At 39.8% G+C, this 20,758-nt stretch overlaps 2 protein-coding genes across 2 annotated transcripts in view; one reads left to right on the forward strand and one right to left on the reverse strand.

Annotated features, from left to right (window-relative positions):
- The window catches only part of LOC306638937 (olfactory receptor 6Q1), a 186,547-nt gene that overhangs the window by 104,534 nt on the left and 61,255 nt on the right, over window positions 1-20,758 (reverse strand). The window lies entirely within an intron of this gene.
- On the forward strand, window positions 820-10,755 carry LOC306638911 (olfactory receptor 5J3-like). Its single transcript, XM_079102366.1, has one exon. It carries the CDS (start codon window positions 5,923-5,925, stop codon window positions 6,880-6,882), a length of 960 nt encoding a protein of 319 aa, XP_078958492.1. The 5' UTR covers window positions 820-5,922; the 3' UTR covers window positions 6,883-10,755.

Genomic DNA, 20,758 nt, shown 5'->3' on the forward strand with positions numbered 1-20,758 from the left:
GATGAAACTGTAGGACATTCTGCTAAAAGAAATGAGCCAGGCACAGAACGACAAAAACATCATGATCTCACTCACACATGGAATCTCAAAAGAGTTGACCTAGTCAGGTGTGATGCTGCATGCTTGTAAACCCAATGACTTGGAAGACTGAGGTAGGAGAATCAAAAGCCCAAAGAAAGCCTTGGCAACTTAGCAAGGCCGTCTCAAAATAAAAAATAGAAAAACCTGAGGATGTGGCTCAGTTATAAACTACCCTATGTTCATTCCCAGTAGAAAAAATAAAAAATAAAAATAATTTTAATGTTTATCTCATAGAAATAGAGAATAAAATTATGTTAACCAGAGGATGGGGTGGTTATGGAGGAGGGAATGATGAGCCCCTGTTTGTCAAAAGATATACAATTTTATGGGCTGGGGATGTACCTCAGTTGGTAGAGCGCTTGCCTGTCAAGGCCCTGGGTTCAATCCCCAAACACACACACACACACACACACACACACACACACACACACACATAAAGATATGCAATCCTACAGTTCACTAGGAGGAATAAGATAAAGAGGTACACTGTACAACATGGTAATAATAGTTCTGAAAATGTATGTATTCAAAAACCAAAAAGAAGCAATGTTCAATGATCTCACCACAAAAATGGTAACTATGTGAGGTGAGCTAGATTGAATCATTCCACAGTGTATGTGTACTTCAACATATCAGCTTATACATAATAAAAAGATATAATTTCATCTTCCATTTTTTTAATTTAAAAAAAGACACTCTGGAAATGACATATGTTGACTAAGAGAGAAACAAATCACTAGGAGGTGATCAGCTGCTTACTCCTGGTAACCAACCCCTTGGCCCCTCCTCATGCCCACTGGCATTTCCTGTGCTTAGACCTTAGCTTCATTTCTGAAAAGGTCATTTTTTAAACTGCTGATGTAAGTAAACTACTCTTTACATTAACAAGGCCCCCCGGTGCCTCCTCAGAGATTCCCTAGTGGCCAAAGCCAGGAGCACTCCCTAGGAGGGTCTGGCCTCAGAATCCCTGCCCTAATGTGTCCCCAGCTCCCCTCAGGGCTCCAACACTGCTGGGACACAGACTTTGACAATGGCAACAAAAGATTATGACAAGAAAAGGCACTTGCTCCTGGCCCTTACCCGAAACCACACGCACTTCCTCTGAACTCAGAGTCTCCAACTTCCTGCGCACTGTTAGGGCCACACCAGCCCCCAGTGTCCAGCAGGAAAGGTTCCCTGGGTCATTGTGTTGAATAACTGGGTCAACGGTTCCCCAGTTTCCTGCAAACTCCCAAGGACCAGGACGGGTTTTCTTCAACCATACTTCATAGTCTGGAGGAGGAGGAAGGCTGCTACCTGTTCCTGCTCAGCACTCCCACGTTCCCAGGATGCCACAAACCCCAGCACCCCCAGGGGCTGCTCACCTGCCTCTCTGCCTCAAGACCAAAACAAGTGCCTAAAATCTACAGCACACAATCTCTTCTTCCCTGAAGCTGAACATTCCAAGACCCCTGGAGCAGATAAAGAGGTGGGTGTATTTGCAGGACATCCCCAGATCTGTAAGCCTCCAAAGCCACCATGATCCAGAGGGGATGGAGCTGACCAGGATGTGTCCCTGGCTTTAACCCTGATACCACACTCTGAGCCTTGTGTCTCATCAGCAGGTCCAATGAGACTGTTCTACAGAAACAGCTATAGGCAGGAGAACCTAAAAGACACAGGTTGGATGAAAGGGAGCCCTAGCACTACCCCACATGGCTTGGCTGAGAGGATCTTCAGCCCCTTGGAGGTGTATCAGGCTGGGGAGCACCATCCACCAAGGTTGGTGTTTGCCTATTGGAAATTCTGAGTTCCACCAGAGCTGATTCAGGACACTGAGGTTGCCTGTTCTCTGCTTCCTTCCCCTCTCCTAAAATCCACACCCTCTGCATCCACTGTTCTGTCAGTCTCTAAGCATTTCCTGAGATCCCAGGGCATTCAGAGCTCCTAAGCAATTGTTTCCCGCTGCTCACTCTTTACCTGTCCATAGTCTCAACTTGTGTGGAAATGGAAGTTAATGTAGATCAAGTGTATGGGAATAAATGCATGTCAGGTGCCTCTCCTGCTTCCAGAAGTTGTGCTAAGCACATTGACAAAAAGTAAGGAAAACAAGCTCAGAGGGATTGAGTAACCCTACCAGGTCCCCTACTCTCCAGTGAACCCATGCCTACTAAACGTTTCCCGAGATTAATTCTCACTGCCAAGCCCTGGCAGCTCCCCATCTCCTCCACCTCACCAGACCTCCCTCGTTCCCCAGACTCCAACCCCAGCTCTCTCAGCTTCAAGTCTTCCCAGATACTGCTACCTTCTGTCCCCTTCTCTCAGTGGATTCCAAATGCAGAGTGGGCACCATCCAACTCCACTCCTGTTTTGAGGCCGCGAGTTTTTCACATCACAAAATACTTAAGATGTTAAAGGCAAGTCTTATGCTATTTTGAACAGTAGCTCCTTAACTACTTGGAAGAACTACATGCATTCAAATATTTTTTAACAATTGCTATCATTGACAAAACCCTGTTGAACAATTCTCAGTACATCTTGATGATCAGAAATCAGCCCCCAGATTACAACCACACACGTCTCAGTTTGATGGGGAAAGTCTGATTACAAGGCTGAGGGGTGGCTTTGTGAGATCTGGAGGGACTTCCCTGGAGGTACTAGGAAATGAGAGTCTCGCTGTAAGACTCCTGGCCAAGGCCACCACAACTCTGAGTCGTTCACAGATCAGCTCTGAAAGGATTTGGGGGCTGGGGTGGGAGCAGTACAGGGTTAGGTCCAGGACAGTCCTGGGCCATGTGAAGACAGTGGGAGAGGGGTCATGAAAGAGGACAAACACCCTCATTTGCTGGTGAGCAGGATCAAGGAGCTCAACCTAAAATTAATGCTGATTATGGCTTTGCCATGAGAGTAAGGAGTGTCACTGTGGGATTGGGTTGCCCTGTCAGAGAAGATGAAAGAGGTAATATTCATTTCTAGATCAGAGATGCATGGACATTAGGATTTGGATAAAACTAAGTTCTCAAGAAAGTTAGAAAAGAAAGAGTAGACAGAAAGACATGGGGCAGCTGGTGGAGAAGCAGGAATCCAGGGCCAGACACTGACTTGACTTTGCTGGTTAAACCTTGCAAGATGGAAGCAGGTGATAGGAATCAGCCCAACTTTCAGAGATGCATATTCTGACCTTTTCCACAAACAGATAGCTGATCTGTGAAGGCTGTGGAGCATCTTAGTGCTTCTCCCACTGTCACATGATCACAGACCCAACTGTGGGTGGAAAGAGAGGCAGAAAGGGTAGAAAGGGGATTCCGGAAGTTCAGGAGCTGACTAGTTCTAAGGTCACAGTCTACAACTGGGCTTCTGTGTCCCTGGGGGTAAATGAAGACTCTTCAAAGTGTTCAGAGGCAAAACAATTTTAAGGGAATCTCTTTCCAGAACCTCAGTGTCTGTGTCAACCCTTTCCTAAAACCCATTTTCTTGGGAATGCATTTGTAAGGAAAGCTGTGCTCACTAATCATCTCCCCCATCCCCTCACAATTGCCCTCCTCTCACTTTTGAAAAGAAATGCATGCATCTAATGCATCCTCAATATTCCTAGCAGGAGTTTCACTATCATACAAAAAGCTTTCTAGGGCTGGGGTTGAAGCTCAGGGGTCGAGTGCTTCCCTAGCACTTGTGGCACTGGACTTGATTCTCAGCACCACATAAAAATAAATAAAATGAAGGTATTGTGTCCATCTAAAACTAAAAATATTTTTTAAAAACTTTCTAGGATACCATACCAAGATATAATTTCAGATGTAGGTGTTAAAAAAGTAAATGACTTTAATATCTGCCTATAAAATTCTTGTAAGTGATTTGAGTAATTTTAAGTGTTGAAAGAGCAAAACATTTCAACAAAACCGAGGGAGAATCTTTTCTAAGTAATAGATAAAAAAATTAAAAATAATTTTGATGACGTATCGTGTGATTTCTGGCATAACTACGGAACTCAGTTCATTGAACTGCATTACCATAACAGAACTCTTTATATTCCCATATATTAATTTTTGTTAACAAGGTTCCTCAGAACTTGCAATTTCATTACAAAATATTTGCCAGAGATTACTGCTATGAGTGACCAAGGTACTTAGAGAGATCTTTGTGAGCTGGAGAACCTCATAAATTCTCCATAATTTTCAGGTATAGAGCAACCTTTTTTTCTAGACAAGTTCATATGGATTCTTTGTGTATACCTGGAACACACTGGCGCAAAGATCCACATTCAGACAGGAAGCTCAGGGAAGATGAACTCGCTGCTGGAGTGCAGGGACCAGGTGTGACTTCAAACACTCTTATTCACAACCTTGATTCTGCTAACGAGAAATCAGAAGCCCAGAGAAAGGAGACTCATCCAGGGTAAGAGAGGAAATGGGTAGCAGAAGGAACTAGAAAGCAGCTCCATCGTGTCAGTCCAGTGCTCTTTCTGCCCTGCCCTGCCCTGTACCTGGTACAGCATTTGGAGAAAGGTGAGGCTCTGTCTCCATATTCTTCTGCACAGTAACACCATGCTTTCTCCTAATCCTCAACATAAACCTGCTTGACATGAATGATCATGAATGGTGATATTCTCCTAGGACCAATTTTAAGGATGTAGCCCAGACCATCCAAGAGGAAGGTGAAGGGAAACAGAAGAGAGTGGAAAGTGTGGGGAGGAAGGAAAGACCTCTGGCATTTCCACTCCTCTCATGAATAAGCATCTTGGAGGGCAATCAAGCAAGCACCAAAACACCATTTCCAAGCTGCCATCTCCTAGGTGATGGGCAATTCAGTAGATTTGTGGAGGCCAAGATGGTTATGGCACAGAGGAGGGAATGTCCTGAGGGATGTTTACATGCAAAACAGAATGAATTCTGATACAGGGAACAACATGGATCAACCTTCAGAACGTTAAGGTGAAGGAAAGAAAACAAACAGAAGGGCACATATTGCCAGGCATAGTGGCACACACTTGTAATCCCAGCACTTCAGGAGACAGGCAGGAGGATTGCAAGTTCAAAGCCAGTACAGCCGTTTAGCAATCCCTCAGCAAATTATCTCAAATATTAAAACATAAAGGGTATAGAACATGACTCAGAGGTTAAGTGCCTCTGGGTTCAAGCCCCAAGTACAAATTTGGGAGGATGGAACATATGTTACATGAATCCATTTGTATAAATGTCCATAATGAGGCAAATCCATAGAGACAGAATATAGATTAATGGTTTCCAGAACTGGGGGAAGGGGAGAATTGGGAGAGGCTACTAATGGCATGGATTTTCTCTTTTGGGTGATGAGAATGTTCAGGAATGAAAAACCAAGGATGGTTGCATGACTTGTCAATACACCAAAAACCACAGAAGAGTAAACTTTAAAAATGGTGAATTGAATGCCATGTGAATTACATCTTCATTTTGAAAAAACACAATGGAATAGGTTCAAATGGAGCTGTGGTCATACTGTATATTAGGAGGCACAAGAGATTAGGGAGGATGCCACACACTGTGTCCCTCACATTTAGAGATCATACTTTCGGTTCTTCATCTAGAGCACACAGAAATCCTGAGAGGAGGCATATTTTCCTCATTTCACACATGAAGAAACTAAGGCACAGACACCGCTTCTCCAAGGACTCGTGACCAGTAAGTGCCACAATGGTAACTAACATCCATGTCGATACGGCTTCCCAGCCTTGTGCTTTCCAACACACTCTTGGAAGCGATGCTTTCCTTTACCTCTGTGAAGGGAGCCTAAAACTTTGGGGTGTTTCCCCTCATTTGGCCTTGCACAGTGGTGGGCATACTCAAGAAATACTGTTTGAGTTCTTATCAATTGTCACCTCTGCAGATGACATCTGAAGAACTAGCCCTTGCTAGCAGCAACCACACCCCGGTAACCAAGTTCATCTTGCTGGGATTCTCCAATTACCCGGACCTCCAGGAGCTTCTCTTTGTTGCCTTCCTGCTCATCTATGTCATGACACTTGTGGGAAACCTGGGAATGATGGCACTTATCTTCACTGATTGCCGTCTCCATAGTCCCATGTATTTCTTCCTCAGTGTCCTTTCTTTCATTGATATTTGTTATTCTTCTGTGGTCACACCCAAGCTCTTGGTCAACTTGCTGGCATCTGACAAGTCCATTTCTTTTGAGGGATGTGTGGTACAAATGGCCTTCTTTGTGATGCATGCGACAACTGAGAGCTTCCTACTAGCTTCCATGGCCTATGACCGCTTCATGGCCATCTGTCAACCCCTCCATTATAGTTCTCTCATGACCAAGGGGTCATGTATGCAGTTGGTGGCTGCTTCCTATGCATTTGGTGGCATCAATTCCACTGTTCAGACTGGGAACGTCTTTGCTTTACCTTTCTGTGGGCCAAACCAGGTACCACACTACTTCTGTGACATCAAACCCCTTCTCCACCTAGTTTGTGCCAACACAGCCACAGCAGAAATGGTCCTCTATATCATCTCTTCACTAGTTACCATTCTGCCAGCCACAGTTGTCCTTACCTCCTACAGCTTGGTGTGGGTTGCCATTGGCAGGATGCGCTCAGCAGCTGGGCGCAAGAAGGCCCTCTCCACATGTGCCTCACACTTCCTGGCCATTGCCATTTTCTATGGCACTGTGATTTTCACCTATGTCCAACCCCATGGATCCTCTAGTGATTCCAATGGACAAGTTGTATCTGTCTTTTACACCATAATAATTCCAATGCTCAATCCCTTCATCTATAGCCTCCGCAACAAGGAGGTAAAAGATGCCCTGCAGAGGAAGCTCCAGGTCAACAACTCTCTCTGCTGAGTCCCCAGAGCTTGTTGTTGGAATGAGGAAGGCATAGTATTTTCCGAATCACCTGAAAAATTGGCCTAGAGCAGACCTGGTTCTGAAGAATATGAAAGTGAGAAACGTAAATGTTTTTTGTACAGAGCATTTTAGTTTATGAGCATCTTATTATCCATTACGGTACTGAATCCTTGACACCATATTGTTAATGGCCATTGTTAAAATGTTCCCATGTCTCAAATGAAGGATATGGTACATGGAAAAATAAGTTAATTAGCTATGTGAGAGTGTGGATTCAACATCAGGGATTCCTCACCAACACAAAGGATATTTCAGTTACACCACAGCCACAGGTTAAGTCTTTATTGGTAGTTCACCAGCTTCCAGGATACATCAGAAAGGGGAAATGCAATCATTTTTATTTTGCCTCTGATTTAGTGACATGGGAGTGGATAATATGTGACTCAGTTCCCTCCTCCTATTCCAAAAAGAAAGATTGCCAGGATAAAGATATTCTTATATCTTATTGCAACTACATTTTGCTGAGCTGTCTCAGGCTTCAGGATCAAGAGAGACCTCTCCTCATACATCAGTTTTCTAGCAAGACATATTTGCATGTCTCATAGTTCCCAAAGGTGTCTGGGTATGCAGGGAGGTGTATGTGTGTGTGATGTTTGGACAGTTACAGCATTATATCAGAAACTGTGTTTTGGGACATGATTCAAAACCCTTTTTACGTAGCTGCTATGGCAAGTATATGTGTTTTAGAGAATCACACAAATGAAAAAGTTGAACTCTAAGACCTAATTCAGGGCTTAACATTGGATTGGGAAGTATGCTCTTGAACTAATGCAAAGTCTCACCTGAACTGAGTAGGACAGAGTTGAACTGAGTTGGCTCCACCCTCAGATTTGTGGATTATTACAAAGCCTTTTTTCAGCTCTTCCTGAAGAAAATTATTCTAGATACAGAAGCTCTTATTAAACAAACTGGTCTATCACAGCATCATGTATGAAAAAAAAAATTAGAACTAGCCTAAATGTTCAAGAGTGAAAAAGGATTCAATGAATTTTCCCCTAAAGGGATTTTGATGCAGCCATTAAAAATTATACTTAAGCACACTGTGTAAGAACATAGGACAGCAGGCCAGAACAGCCACTGTGTGACTGCATTCATGCAATAAACTGGAATAGCAGAAAAATGCACAAAAATGTAAATAAGTTATATTACAGCAGTAGCACAATGGGAAAAAATATTTTCCTTTTGTCTTAAAAGTTTTTGAAAACATTTTAATGAGCATGTTTAATTTTGTACTTTATTCTAAATATGAATAATTCTTTTAAAACACTTTTGAGGAGGTGACTGTGACATTTTCTCACTTTTCTCTTCTTTCATTAAGCAAATATTTGCTAAATTTCTCCTCCTATCATCCACATTATTTAACTTATAAACTACACTTTTAGACGATGCTTGCAATGGGAGTCAGGACTAGAACATTATGATAATGACATTTAGTAAAACTTTATCTAATCTAATATTCTTTAGGAGAATATTTGTGTGGCAATTAGGTGCCTGGCGACATGGTAGGTCTTACATGGATTAACAGTCAGAATATGTTTTAGGCAGACAATTTATGCTATTGTAACAAATAAAACCCAAAATGTCGGTACCATAATACCACAAAGGTTTTTATCTATGCTTAATTGGAGATATATAAGGTGACTCCAGGGAAACTCCTACCCATCCATTGGTTTGGTCTCTGTGCCCCTTATGTCTTGGAATGCTACCCTGTCAATCTTTTGGTCAAGATTAGGTAGAGTATTTTGAAGGACCTATCCAAGGCTGACTCTCATCACTTTATCCCACGTTTGTCCTGAAACCAGTCTTATGGCCTTGACATTACAGCAAAGCAGATGGGAAAATATAGTTTTATTTTCTGCCCAGAACATAAATATGAAATTTTGTAAACACATGGCTTCATGTGTTCCTGGCCAATTCAACACTTGGTAAAATCATCATCTTATAAGTGGTGTTAAAAACACCAGTAGAAGAGATCCAAGATGGTGGACTGGAGGGAAGCTGCATTCCTTGACCCTCCCTAATTTGGGATTCAAGCAGAGAAAATACTGTTTGCAAGGCAGTCAGTCGTTGCTGCCCACCGATCCCCTGCTGTTTACCCCCATTCATCTGCCAGCATAAGATCTGCCTTTTGAGTGTAGATCACTCACTGACTGCCGCCTATCATCCATCATTTGCCCATTTGCCCACCTCTTGCCTGCCTATCACCTGCCTTTCACCTACCCACCCGCCCATTGTCCCCCTGCTGATCGTCTGTCATTAGCCTGCAGGCTACCCACAGACCCATCACCTGATGCCCACTGTTGCCTGGAAATTCATTGTCACAGTACCCACAGGTTTGTTTACACATAGCTGCCACCATCTTGGGGCAACAACCAGGGCCTGTGGGTTTGCTGTCACCATCACTGACATCTCTGAGCAGGGCCACCTTGGTCTGGGGACTCAGGCCAGGGCCTGGAGATATATTGAGTACCTGAAGGTCTGGCTGCACCTGAGGTCTTTCTGCTCAGTGTGTTAGTGGCTCCCATCTGGCTGCTTCTTTGCAAAGTCACTCCTTTGTGTGAGTGTATCCCTGGTGGTCTGTCTCCACATTGGAAGGGCTTTGAGATCATAGGGCTGCCCCAAGACAGGGCCTGTGGAAGCTGAAGCCCAGGTCCCTCAGATTGCAGCTGGTCTTGTGTTATGGGTCTGGAAAGCCTGTGGAAAGCTAGAGACTACTGGCAGTTCCCTGGGGGAGCACAGGTTGAAGAAACTGGAGAAAACTGGGCTCTCTCCAACTCAGTGAGTCATGAAGTGCACCGGGACAGAAGGGGTCAGCACCAATGAGTGGAAAGACTGTAAGAGGGTGTGAGGATATCTTACTATCATCTTACCCACCCAACCAATCCAGCACCCACTAGACTGGAACTAACATCGGATTTCAGACTACCTCACCTAGCAGCAGAGAAGGGAAGATGAGAAAATGAGAAAATTTTTCAAAGCCAATGGTAGCAATCTTTCAATTTTCCATTGAGACTTTCCTTTTTTTTTTTTTTTTTTTTTTTTTTTTTTTTTTTTGCTCTCTCTCTCTCATGCCTCTACCATCTTTGAATCCAAATATTTTTCATGCATCAATTTACTGAATGGGATGTCTGAATAGTATGTGATAGTTTTGTTTTGTATTCTTATATTTTCACTTTTTTTTTTTAATCTGTATACATTTTTTCTCACACCTACCTGTCTCCCTGGATTCTCTTTCTCACTTCTCTCAAACTAATAGTCAACCACAATTAATTCCTCCCTCACTCTTACTATAATTTTTACCTCTATTTCTTCTCTTCTCCATCATACACATCACATCTTACACTATTTCTGTTCCCTCATTGTCCATCATTTAAAAAGATAAACCCTTTTAGCAAACTTACTACTTATATTGTAGACAGTAATTAAACACTTCATTTCTGTTTATTGTGACAAGATTGTAAACACCTTAATAGGAGCTTTGATTTAAGGTGGTATATTGCTTGCATTGGGTACTGTTAACATTGGTCTCCTCCTTAAAGGTGAGGACACGTAAGCCTTCAAGGACACTATAAGACTACAGGGTAGAATCTGCACTGCCTCAGCTCCATACCACTAGATGAGAAGACACACAAACAATATGAAAAAACAAGGGAACAAAGCACCTCAAACAAACCAAGATGTTACAACAATAAAATTTATAGATGACACAGTAGAAGAAATGTCAGAGAAGGAGTTTAGAAAATACATAGTTGGGGCTGGGGATATAGCTCAGTTGGTAGCATGCTTGCCTCGTAAGCACAAGGCCCTGGGTTCAATGCCCAGCACTGCAAAAGAAAAGGAAAGAAAAAAGAAAATACATAGTTAGATTGATCTTCCAAATAAAGGATGGTACTGGTACTGGGGAGAAAATAAAAAAAGTTAAGATTGATTCAATAAAGAGGCAGAGATTATAAAAAGGAATCAGGCAGAAATCCTCAAAAACCTCAAGAAAACAATAAACCAAATTTAAAATTCAATGGAAAGTATCAACAAAAGACTAGACCGCTTGGAAGACAAAAGCTCAGACAATGAAGATAAAATATATATTCTTGAAAACAAAGTCAACTGCACAGAGAAGATTTTAAGAACCCATGATCAGAACTTCCAAGAAATATGAGATAACATGAAAAGACCAAATTTAAGATTTATCGGGGAGATCCAAGATGGCAGACTAGAGGGAGGCTGCATTCCTTGTCGCTCCATAACTCCGGTTTCAAGCAGAGGATATCTGTTTCTTGGTGAGGCAGTTTTTGCTTCTTATCAATCCCCTGCTGTTTACCCCATTTGTCTGTGTGATCACCTGCAGTCTGCCAGCATATCAACACCTTTTTTGAGTGCAGATTGCTCACTGTCAGGCATCTATCATCCTCCATTTTCCTGTCTCTCGCCTATCCATTGCCTGCCTTACACCTATCCATCACCCAACGCACGAGGTTCACCTCCCGATCGGCCAACAACAGTCAGCAAACTGATCGCCAACCACCAGTGGAGCACCAGCTGCCTGCTATTGCCTGGAAGTTCACTGTTACAGTACCTGCAGGTTTGATTACACGTGGCTACCGCCATTTTGAGACAACAACCAGGCCCTGTAGGACTCCTGGCCAGACTGACTGAGCCCCGTCTCCAGGATTCCTCAGCCTGACCGATCACTCCCTGCCTCTGGGGCTCTCACATCGACTGACAGCTCCTTGCCACCAGGACCCCCAGACCAACTGGCTGCGCCCTATCACCGGAACCCTAGACTGACTGATTGCACCTGGCCTCCAGGATCCCACAACCACACCAAACACGCCCAACCTCGAGGACCCCTGCCTGACCAACTGTGTCCCACCTCCAGGACCTCCAGTTGACCACGTCCACACGCTGAGCTGCAGCTCACCATTTCCCAACACATTTGGAAGCCAGAGTGGCCATCTTGGATAATCCTGGAAGCCGTATCTCCCATCTTTAGGTGGGGCAAATCCCATCCTGAGATGCCTGCTGGAGGTTTGAAGCTCATTGTCAGGTACCTCTCCTGCATCAGGCTACTGAACTCTGGGAAGTTTCATTACTATATGACTGTTATACTGTAGATTTTCTTTTTTCTCCTTATTGAAAAAAATTTAAGTTTTTATTTCTTTACTTTTCTTGCTCTCTTTTCTTTTTGTTTACCTGTTCCCTCAGAGTCTCTTTCTCCCTTTTTTGCATGCTAACATCCAATTTCTTTTGATTATACTCTCACTCTTTCTATTACCTAGAACTTCTGTATATTCTTTTCTTATCCCATTAACAGCCACATTCTACATCCCTCTGCATCCTCTTTGTCCTCCATTAGAAACTGCAGACCTTATTGCAAATCTGTTTGTTTTACTGAAGATAATATTTTAACTCATTCTGTTTATTATGACAATTGTGTTATTGTCCTCATAGGGGCTATTTGGTCTAGGATTGCATAGTGTCTGAATTGGGCACTACTAATATTGATCTCCCCTTAAAGAAAGGGTTTTGGACACCTATAGGGCCACTACAAGCCTATAGGGGGAAATCTGCAATACCCTAGATCTGCAGCACTAGAGGGGAAGATACATGAACAACATGAAAAAACAAGGGAAGAAAATGATCCAAACAAATCTAGATTCTATAGTAATAGAATCCAATGACAGTATGTTAGAAGAAATGTCAGAAAAGGACTTCAGATTATACATGATTAAGATGATTCGCGAAGCAAAGGATGAGATAAGAGAGCAAATGCAGGCAATGAATGATAATACCAATAAGCTGAAAGAGCAACTGCAGGAAGCAAAAGATCATTTCAACAAAGAGATAGAGATTCTAAAAAAAAAAGAAATGGAAATTCTTGAAACGAAGGAAAAAACAAACCAAATAAAAAACTCAATGGAAAGCATCACCAAAAGACTAGACCACTTGGAAGACAGAACCTCAGACAATGAAAACAAAATATTTAATCTTGAAAATAAAGTTGCCCAAACAGAGAAGATGGTAAGAAATCATGAACAGAATCTCCAAGAACTATGGGACATCATGAAAAGGCCAAATTTAAGAATTATTGGGATTGAGGAAGGCACAAAGATACAAACCAAAGGAATGAACAACCTATTCAATGAAATGAAATCAGAAAATTTCCCAAACCTGAAGAATGAAATGGAAATCAAATACAAGAGGCTTACAGAACACCAAATGCACAAAATCACAACAGATCCACACCAAGGCACATTATAATGAAAATGCCTAACATTCAAAATAAAGATAGGATTGTGAAGGCTGCGAGAGAAAAGCATCAGATTACATATAGGGGGAGACCAATACGGATAGCAGCAGACTTCTCAACCCAGACTCTAAAAGCTAGGAGGGCCTGGTCCAACATATTTCAAGCTCTGAAAGAACATGGTTGCCAACCAAGAATCCTATACCCAGCAAAACTAACCTTCAGATTTGAAGATGAAATAAAATCCTTCCATGATAAACAAAAGTTAAAAGAATTTACAAATAGAAAGCCTGCACTACAGAATGTTCTCAACAAAATATTCCATGAGGAGGAAATGAAAAACAACAATGTGAGTCAGCAAAGGGAGGAACTACCTTAGAGAAAAACCACTCAAAGGAGCAACCAAGCCAAATTAAAAACCAAAAATAAGCCTAAATGACTGGGAATACAAATCATATCTCAATAATGACTCTGAACGTTAATGGCCTAAACTCCTCAATCAAAAGACATAGACTGGCAGAATGGATTAAAAAGAAAGACCCAACAATATGCGTCCTGCAAGAGAGTCATCTCATAGAAAAAGACATCCACAGACTAAAGGTGAAAGGATGGGACAAACCTACAACACACGTGGACTCAGTAAAAAAGTGGGGGTTTCCATCCTTATATCAGATAGAGTGGACTTCAAGCCAAAGTTAGTCAGAAGGGATAAAGGAAGACATTTCATGCTGCTTAAGGGAACTATAAATCAGGAAGATATAACAATAGTAAATATTTATGCCCCAAACAATGGTGCATCCCTGTACATCAAACAAATCCTTCTCAATTTCAGGAATCACATAGACCACAACACAATAATTCTGGGTGACTTTAATGCACCACTGTCACCACTAGATAGATCTTCCAAACAAAAACCAACCAAAGAAACCATAAAACTCAATAATACAATAAATAACCTAGACTTAATAGACATATATAGAATATTCCATCCATCAACGAGCGGATTCACTTTCTTCTCAGCAGCACATGGAACCTTCTCAAAAATAGACCATATGTTGTGCCACAAAGCAGCCCTTAGGAAATGCAAAAAAAAAAAAAAAAATAGAGATACTGCCTTGTGTTCTATTAGATCATAATGGACTGAGAGTAGAAATCAATGACAAAATAGAAAATAGAAATTACTCCAACACCTGGAGACTAAATAATATGCTATTGAATGAAACATGGATAACAGAAAACATCAGGGAGGAGATAAAAAAATTCTTAGAGGTCAATGAGAATGACAATACAACATATCAAAATCTCTGGGACACTATGAAACTGGTACTAAGAGGAAAGTTCATTGCATGGAGCGCATTCCAGAAAAGAATGAAAAGTCAACAACTAAATGACCTAACATTACAGCTCAAAGCCCTAGAAAAAGAAGAACAGAATAACAGCAAAAGTAGTAGAAGACAGGAAATAATTAAAATCAGAGCTAAAATCAATGAAATTGAAACAAAAGAAACAATTCAAAAAATTGACAAAACAAAAAGTTGGTTCTTTGAAAAGTAAACAAAATAGACAAACCCTTAGCCACACTAACAAAGAGAAGGAGAGAGAAAACTCAAATTACAAAAATGCATGATGAAAAAGGAAATATCACATCAGACACCACTGAGATAATAACATCATAAAAAGCTACTTTGAAAATCTGTATTCCAACAAAATAGAAACTACTGAAGACATTGACAAATTTCTAGAGACATATGCTCCTCCAGAACTGAACCAGGAGGACACACACAATTTAAACAGATCAATATCAAGCAATGAAATACAAGAAGCCATTAAAAATCTACCATCCAAGAAAAGCCCAGGACCAGATGGATTCTCAGCCGAGTTCTACAAGACCTTCAGAGAAGAACTCATTCCAATACTTCTCAAAGTATTCCAGGAAATAGAAAAGGAGGGTACCCTACCAAATTCATTCTATGAAGCTAATATCACCTTCATACCCAAACCAGGAAAAGACACATCAAGGAAAGAAAATTTTAGACCAATGTCCTTGATGAATATAGATGCTAAGATCCTTAACAAAATATTGGCAAACCGTATCCAAAAACATATTAAGAAAATCATGCAGCACGATCAAGTGGGGTTCATCCCTGGAATGCAAGGATGGTTTAACATCCATAAATCTATAAATGTAATCCATCATGTCAATAGACTTAACGAAAAGAATCATATGGTTATTTCAATTGATGCTGAAAAAGCATTTGACAAAATACAACACCCCTTCATGCTCAAAACACTAGCAAAAATAGGGTTAGTAGGAACATACCTGAACATTGTAAAGGCTATTTATGCTAAGCCCATGGCCAACATCATTCTTAGTGGAGAAAAACTGAAACCATTCCTTTAAAAACGGGAACAAGACAGGGATGTCCTCTTTCACCACTTCTATTCAACATTGTCCTCGAAACTCTAGCTTGAGCAATTAGGCAGACTAAAGAAATTAAAGGGATATGAATAGGAAAAGAAGAACTTAAGCTGTCACTATTTGCTGATGACATGATTCTATAATTAGAGGATCCAAAAACCTCCTCCAGAAAACTTCTAGACCTCATCAATGAATTCAGCAAAATAGCAGGCTATAAAATCAACATGCATAAATCTGCAGCATTTTTATACACAAGTGATGAAACAGCTGAAAGGGAAATGAGGAAAACAACTCCATTTGCAATAGCCTCAAAAAAAATAAAATACTTGGGGATCAATCTAACCAAAGAGGTAAAAGATCTCTACAATGAAAATTACAAAATATTGAAGAAAGAAATTGAGGAAGACCTTAGAAGATGGAAAGATCTCCCATGTTCTTGGATAGGCAGAATTAATATTGTCAAAATGGCCATACTACCTAAAGTGCTATACAGATTCAATGCAATTCCAATTAAAATCCCAATGATGTACCTTACAGAAATAGAGCAAGCAATCATGAAATTCATCTGGAAGAATAAGAAACCCAGAATAGCTAAAGCAATCCTTAGCAGGAAGAATGAAACAGGAGGTATTGCAATACCAGAACTTCAACTATACTATAAAACAGCATGGTATTGGCACCAAAATAGACCGGTAGATCAGTGGTAGAGAATAGAGGACACGGACACAAACCCAAATAAATACAATTTTCTCATACTAGACAAAGGGGCCAAAAATATGCAATGGAGAAAAGATAGCCTCTTCAACAAATGGTTCTGGGAGAATTGGAAATCCATATGCAATAGAATGAAACTAAACCCCTATCTGTCACCCTGCACAAAAATCAACTCACAACGGATCAAGGACCTTGAAATCAGACCAGAGACCCTGCATCTTATAGAAGAAAAAGTAGGTCCAAATCTTCAACTTGTTGGCTTAGGATCAGACTTCCTTAACAGGACTCCCATAGCACAAGAAATAAAAGCAAGAATCAATAACTGGGATAGATTCAAACTAAATAGCTTTCTCTCAGCAAAGGAAACTATCAGCATTGCAAAGAGAGAGCCTACAGAGTGGGAGAAAATCTTTGCCACTCATACTTCAGATAGAGCACTAATTTCCAGAGTATATAAAGAACTCAAAAAACTCTACACGAAGAATACAAATAACCCACTCAACAAATGGGCTAAGGATATGAACAGACGTTTCACAGAAGATCTACTAGCAATCAACAATATATGAAAAATTGTTCACCATCTTTAGTAATAACAGAAATGCAAATCAAAACTACACTAAGATTCCATCTCACCCCAATTAGAATGTCAATTATCAAGAATACAAGCAACAACAGGTGTTGGAGAGGATGTGGGGAAAAAGGTACACACATTGCTGGTGGGGCTGCAAATTAGAGCAGCCACCCTGGAAAGCAGTGTGGAGATTCCTTAGAAAACTTAGAATGGACCCACCACTTGACTCAGCTATCCCACTCCTCGGCCTATACCCAAAGGACTTAAAATCAGCATACTATAGAGATACAGCCACATCAATGTTCATAGGTGCTCAATTCACAATAGCCAAACTATGGAACCAACCTAGATGTCCTTCAATTGATGAATGGATGAATATTATTCAGCTATAAAGAATAATAAAATTATGGCATTTGAAGGTAAATGGATGAAATTGGAGAATATCATGCTAAGTGAGATAAGCCAATCTCAAAAAACCAAAGGACAAATGATCTCGCTGATAAGTGGATGATGACACATAATGGGGGGTGGGAGGGGGGCAAGAATGGAGGAAGGAGGGACAGTATAGAGGGAAAAGAGGGGTGGGGGGAGGAAAAATAACAGAATGAATCAAACATCATTACCCTATGTAAATGTATGATTACGCAAATGGTATGTTGTTACTCTATGTACAAACAGAAACAACATGTATCCCATTTGTTTACAATAAAAATAAATCATAATAAAAAATAAAATAAAATAAAAACATTTATCAGAATAGATGAAGGGGTGGAGATACAAACTAAAGGAATGCACAATCTTTTCAATGACATAATATCAGAAAACATCCCAAATCTAAAGAATTAGATGGAAAATCAACTACAAGAGGCTTCCAGGACGCCAAATGTACAAAATTACAGCAGACTCACCAAGGCACATTATAATGAGAATGACTAACATACAGAATAAAGATAGAATTTTAAAGGTTGTGAGATTAAAAAATTAAATGAAATGGGGGAAACCAATTAGAATCTCAGCTGATTTCTCAACTCAGACCCTCAGTGCCAGGAGAAATAATACATATCAAGACGGGAAAGAAAATGAGGCCAACCAAGGACTTTACATCCAGCAAAAGTAAGCTTCAGATTTGAAGATGAAATAAAAGCCTTCCATGATAAACAAAAGCTAAAAGAATTCATAACTAGAAAGCCTGAACTACAGAACAATCTCAGTAAAATATCCCATGAGGAGGAAATTTAAAAAAATGGAAACCAGCGAAGGGAGGAACTACACTAAAGGAAAGTTCAATCAAAAGAGAAATTAAGTCAAGTTAAAAAACAAAATTTTTTTAAAATGACAGGGAATGCAAATCATATCTCAATAATAACCCTAAATGTTAAAGGACTAAGCTCATCAATCAAAAGACATTCAAACTGGATTTTAAAAAGAGACCCAACAATATGCTGTCTTCAAGAGACTCACCTCTTAGGAAACAACATATCACTCACATAGACCACATAAGCAAGCAGGGGTTTCCATCCTCATATCAGACAGAGTGGACTTCAAACCAAAGTTAGTCAGAAGGGATAAAAAGGACGTTTCATACTACTCAAGGGATGCATACATCAACAAGATATAGCCATCATATATATATATATATATATATATATATATATATATATATGCATGCCCCAAACAATGGAGCATCTACTTACCTCAAACACTTCTCAATGTCAAGAATCAAATAGACCACAACACAATAATACTGGGTGACTTAACACACCTTTCTCAGCACTGGCTAGATCTTCCAAACAAAAACTAAACAAAGAAACTATAGAATTAAATAATATAATCAATTACTTAGACTTAACAGACATTTATAGAGCATTTCGTCCATCATTGAACAAATATACTTTCTTCTCAGAAGCACATGGAACCTTCTCTAAAATAGACCATGTGTTATGCCACAAAGCAATTCTCAGCAACTACAAAAAAAATAGAAATACTACCCTACATTCTATTAGATCATAATGAAATGAAATTAGAAATCAATGATAAAATAAAAATAGAAGCTACTCCAACAGCTGGAGACTAAATAGCATGCTATGGATAGCAGAAGAAATCAGGGAGTAAATACAAAAATAACTGGAGATAAATGAGAACACCAATACAACATATCAAAATCTCTGGGACCCTATGAAGGCAGTACTAAGAGGAAACTTCATTCATTGCATTGGGCTCAAATAACAAATAAATGCAAATAAAACCAAAAGCAACAGAAGATGGGAAATAATTAAAATCAGAGCTGAAATCAATGAAACTGAAACAAAAGGAAAATATTCACAAAACAAAAAGATGGTTCTTTGAAAAAATAAACAAAATTGATAAACTCTTAGCCACACTAACAAAGAGAAAGATAAGATAGAGAAAATTAAATTACTAAAATTCGTGATGAAAAAGGAAATATCACCAAAGACACTAATGAAATATAGAAGATAATTCAAATTTTGAAAATGTATACTCCAAAAAATAGAAAAACTTGAAGATATTGACAAATTTCTAGAGTCATACTATCTATCCAAAATGATGCCAGAGTGCATACATAATTTAAACATATCAATTTCAAGCACTGAAATAGAAGATGCCATCAAAAGCCTACCAACAAAGAAAAGCCCAGGACCAAATGGTTCTAGTCAAGTTCTACAAAACCTTCAAAGAAGAATTAACACCAATAAATTATTGGTCTGAAATTATTCCATGAAATAGAAAAGGAGGGAACCCATACAAACTCGTTCTATGAAGCTAGTATCACCCTGATACCAAAACCAAAGACACACCAAGAAAAGAAAACTTCAGACCAATATCCCTGATGAACATAGATGCAAAAATTCTCAAAAATTCTGGCAAATTACATACAAAAATATATTAAAAAGATAGTGCATACAATAAAAAAAAAAAAAAGAGTGCACCATGATTCAGAGGGCTTCATCCCAGGGATGCAAGGTTGGTTCAACACAGGGAAATCAATAAATGTAATACGTCACATGTCTTGACTTAAAAACAAGAATCATGATTATCTCGATAGATACAGAAAAAGCATTTGACAAAATACAGCACCTCTTCATGTTCAAAACACTAGAAAAAAATAGGGATAGTAGGAACATACCTCAACATTGTAAAAGCTATCTATGCTAAACCCAAGGTCAACATCATTCTAAATGGAGAAAAATTGAAAGCTCTGACAACTGGATCAAGAGAGGGATGCCCTCTTTCACCACTTCTATTCAATATCGTCCCTGAAATACTAGCCAGAGCAATCAGACAGACCAAAGAAATTAAAGGGATACAAATAGGTAAAGAAGAACTCAAACTACCACTAATTGTTGATTACATAATTCTATATTTAGAAGATCAAAAAAAATTCCACCAGAAAACTTCTAGAACTCATGAATGAATTCAGCAAAGTAGCAGGATTTAAAATCAATACCCATAAATCAAATGCATTTCTATACATAAGCAACATATCCACTGAAAGAGAAATTAGGAAAACTACCCCACTCACAATAGCCTCAAAAAAAAAATAAAATAAAATACTTGGGAATCAATCTAACAAAAGAGGTGAAAGTCCTCTACAATGAAAACTACAGAACACTAAAGAAAGAAATTAAAGAAGACCTTAGACGATGGAAAGATCTCCCAAAATGGCCATACTACCAAAAGTCTTATACAGAGTCAATGCAATTCCTATTAAAATCCCAATGACATTCTTCATGGAACTAGAAAAGGTAATCATGAAATTCATTTGGAAAAATAAGAGACACAGAATAACCAAGGCAATCCTTAGCAGAAAGAGTGAAGCAGGAGGCATCACAATACCAGATCTTAA

This window comes from Sciurus vulgaris (assembly GCF_902686455.1).
Source record: "Sciurus vulgaris genome assembly, chromosome: 11".
Classification (NCBI taxonomy): Eukaryota; Metazoa; Chordata; class Mammalia; order Rodentia; family Sciuridae; genus Sciurus; species Sciurus vulgaris.

What these genes read in the sequence shown, in the direction of transcription:
- LOC306638911 (XM_079102366.1), top strand. Translation starts at nt 5,923, where the DNA reads ATGACATCTGAAGAACTAGCCCTTGCTAGCAGCAACCACACCCCGGTA.